The sequence below is a fragment of the Plectropomus leopardus genome, unplaced genomic scaffold (genome assembly GCF_008729295.1).
Source record: "Plectropomus leopardus isolate mb unplaced genomic scaffold, YSFRI_Pleo_2.0 unplaced_scaffold1740, whole genome shotgun sequence".
NCBI classification, from domain to species: domain Eukaryota; kingdom Metazoa; phylum Chordata; class Actinopteri; order Perciformes; family Serranidae; genus Plectropomus; species Plectropomus leopardus.
In genome coordinates, this window is record NW_024618721.1 from 1 (window position 1) to 3,788 (window position 3,788).

The 3,788-nt window shown below is 39.6% G+C and overlaps 1 protein-coding gene across 1 annotated transcript; it reads right to left on the reverse strand.

Moving 5' to 3' along the window:
• Nucleotides 1–335: 335 nt before the first annotated feature.
• LOC121964838 (homeobox protein Hox-D4b-like) lies at nucleotides 336–1,675 on the reverse strand. The gene has a single exon (XM_042515022.1). It carries the CDS (start codon nucleotides 1,401–1,403, stop codon nucleotides 600–602), a length of 804 nt encoding a protein of 267 aa, XP_042370956.1. The 5' UTR covers nucleotides 1,404–1,675; the 3' UTR covers nucleotides 336–599.
• Nucleotides 1,676–3,788: the final 2,113 nt, after the last annotated feature.

A 3,788-nucleotide genomic window follows, 5' to 3' on the forward strand; every position in this document is an offset into this window, starting at 1 on the left:
TATATCTTTGTTTGTTTTTTATTTTTACTTTTTTTTTCTCTGTTTCAGGTAATTTTCTATTAATTTCTTGCTCATGCCTTCTTAAGTTGCTTATTACTTTCCTCCCATGTTTTTTTTAAAAAAATTAATCAAGCCAATATGCCCAGCAGTTTCACCAAGCAATATAATATATATATATACTGATTTTGCTTTACTCCTTTTATTTTAAATCCTTAATTTCTATATTATACTGAGGATTTATAGCAATACGCTTGTGCACACCTAATTAACATAAACAAAACTGAATTAGCCCGGAAGACAAGCATTTTAAAAATCTTATTTAAATATTATTGCAGTTATTATCATGTGTAATGTTATTTAAGTGTTAATCTTAATTTGTGGTTGAGCCGGGAAGAACTCCAAGAGACGATTTTTCTGTACTTTTAACTCACAGCTTTTTGTTAAGCTGCAGCTTTGCACACCACACACACAATTTGTGCACGCACGCACACACGTACACACTTTCTCGCACACACACATACACACGCGCGCTGTGGCAGGGCCATAAAACTTTATAGCGGTTGTAATTCTCCCTGACTCTCACTGAGATCATAAATAACTCACAATAGGTCACAAATGGACAAAACACAAGAAAGAAAGAAAGAAAGAAAGAAAGAAAGAAAGAAAGAAAGAAAGAAAGAAAGAAAGAAGGAAAGAAAAACATAAACATTCGCATCAGATAAAGTGAAATGATGCAGAGATAAAACTGCGCGTGTTATCTCACCGTGCGCGACGTGCACTTTCTTCATCCACGGGTAGACAACAATGGGCGGCTTGTCCTTCCCCGTGCAGGCCGCTTTCCTCTGCACCTGAGCGGGCTTCGCGCAGGTCATCCAGGCCTGGCACTGGAGGTCACCCGCGGGGAACCTCGCCTCCTTCCCGGTGCTCGCGTCTCTGTATCCGGGGTACGGCTGCTCCTCTGCATCCTCCCGGTGCTGGTGGCCCTGCAGCGAGTGATAGCCGGTTTGTTGTGGTGCGTATGGAGGCGGAGGGGGCTGCACGGGCTGATAGCCCCCTCCATAAGTGCCACTGTCCTGGGGGTTGTTGTAATACCCCCCTTGGTCACTAAAATTACTGTAATCTTCTTCACAAGGCGGGAACTGCGGCTCAGCATATTTACAGCTCAGCACGTAGGACTCCATGATTGATTTATAGCGAGGCTGGTAGGAGAATACTAATTTTTCTTTCTCTCCCCTCTCTCTGTCTCTTTCTCCCCCTCTGGCATCAAGCCATCCTGCGGCTGTCAAATAGACGGACGGCCGCGCGGGCCACGTGACCCCGCGGACAGCCAATCGGAGGGGCCACCTCGGGTTGTTTGTGTCAGACGTAATGGGATAATTTGGAGGAGGAAAAAAAAACTTCATTACAGGACTAATGAAGTTCTGCTGGAGGGGAAAAATGTTAGAATAGATGTTTGTGGACGCTAAAAAATAATGTTAAGAGTCCCGGAGACAAATTATTATCGAGAAGTAATCCGATTTTAGAGATTTTAATGCAGATATTCAACTGGCTTTGCCTGGCCTGGGGGCCACTTTTATAAAATGACAGGGGGCCAGGGGCCAGTCACAGCAGCCCCGTACATGTTTCAAGAATTTAAGGATGCTTCTTGGATTTGAGGACATTTCTCAGATTTAAAGATATTTCTATGATTTATGGATATTTCTATGATTTAAAGACCTTCAAAGGACTTTAGGACTTAGGATTTTATGACATTTACGATTTATCAAGAATTTTAGTTTCTAGGACCTAAACACAGTTAAGACATTTCTACGACTTTAGGACACTGAGGATATTCTGATCTTTCTTAGATATGGGAAATTTAGTATTGAGGGATGTATTTTAGGATTCTTCTAGGGTTTTATGACATTTCTATCACATTTGGACATTTCTGCCTTACATTTCTAGGATTCCATGATGTTTCTCGGACTTTAGGACTTTTATAGGATTTTAGGACACTTCTCAGACTTTAGGACTTTTTCTGGGATTTAGGGACGTTTCTCAGATTTTAGGACATTTCTTGGAATTTAGGGTGTTACTCGGATTTTAGGACATTTCTCAAATTTAAAATAATTTCTAGGATTTTGTGACATTTGGGATTTCAGAACGTTTCTAGGACTTAAAGACTTCTAGGATTATAGGATGTTTCTTGGATTTTAGGACAGTTCTATGATTTAAGGACGTTTCTAGGATTAAGGGACGATTACAGGATTTTAGGACATTTCTAGGACTTTAGGACATTAAAGATGTTTCTAGGATTTAAGGACACTTCTAGCACTTAAGGAAATTTCTTGGATTTCAGAGCCTTTCTAGGACTTTAGGACGTTTTTAGGATTGTAGCACATTTTAGGATGTAGGAACATAGATTTTTGGCCATTTCTCAGATTTTTGGACATTTCTCTGCAAGGACAATCCTGCAACCATCTGTGAAAGCTTCCACCCAGGAACCCCTAAGAGCTTCTACGGGGAACCCTCCTATGGTGTAAGAACCATTTCTGGTTGTTTTACCCAGAACCTTGTTCCCTTTGAAGGGTGCCAACAACAAATCTATCTATCTATCTATCTATCTATCTATCTATCTATCTATCTCTATCCTCGTGTCTTTATCTGCCGCCTCCCCTCTCACCTCCCCCTCCCTCCCATTGAGCGCGCGCGGACTGTAGATTTATGACTTTTAGCTTTGGTGACTTTTCCCCTCACAGATGGCCGGAGCTGAAAAATTAATGCGGCCCATATTGAGGTGCTGCGGGGCCATATTTGGCCTTGTGGCGAGTCAAAGGACGGACAACAAAACAAGAGGAGAAAGAGATAAAAGGGTCGCAGACAGTGACTAGTAGATGGCTTTGTTAGTCCGGGGTCAGCCCGAGGTGTCCCGCTCTCCTCCTTCACCTCCTCCTCCACCTCCTCCTCCACCAGCCCGGCCTTTAAAGGCATTGCTCCTCTTAAAAAATGACACCAGGAGAAATAATGCGACAGCTCTGAAAAATGAATAACGCGGAATTCAAAATCGAATAAAGTGAAAGAGATAAATGCAAAATTTAAGCCCTCACACGGAGAAAAAGTCATTAATATGCCTAGCGCCCAAGGCATGCATTGCATCTATCTATCTATCTATCTATCTATCTATCTATCTATCTATCTATCTATCTATCTATCTTGTAGTTTTAGTAAAATGAGATTAGGCCTAAGGGACTGTTCTTTATTTACCAGAGGAAGGAGATGGCTGTTTGTTTGTTTTGGTTTTTTTTGTTTGTTTTTTTTGTGGTTGTTGGTTTTTTTTTTGACCCTCGAAAAAACAAATATTTTTCCTTGAGCCTTCCTGAAATGCACGATGGTCCCACATGATGTGTTCAAGGACCATCAGATCTTTTAAAATTTTGTTTTTAAGTTTCTGGCTGTAATAAATAGTACGATTTTTGCCTATTTTTATTTTCATGGTCCCACAGGTTTGGAAAGCATGCATTTTTTTAATTGACCATAATTTTAAGGAGAAAAAAGCCAAAATATTTCCTAAATTTTTCAACGAAAAAGAAATTTGTCAAAAAAAGGAAAAAAAAAAACTAATTGAATCACCTTTTTTTTAAGTGAAAAAAAAATTGAAAGAAAAAAATTGCCAAAATGTTTAAAGGACAAAAATGCTCAAAATGTTTTAAAGACAAGAAATCACCAATTTTTTGTTTTTAAATCAGCAAAAATGTTAAATGAAAAAAAAAAAACATGCAATTTGAATCGCCAAAAACTTGAAAAGAAAA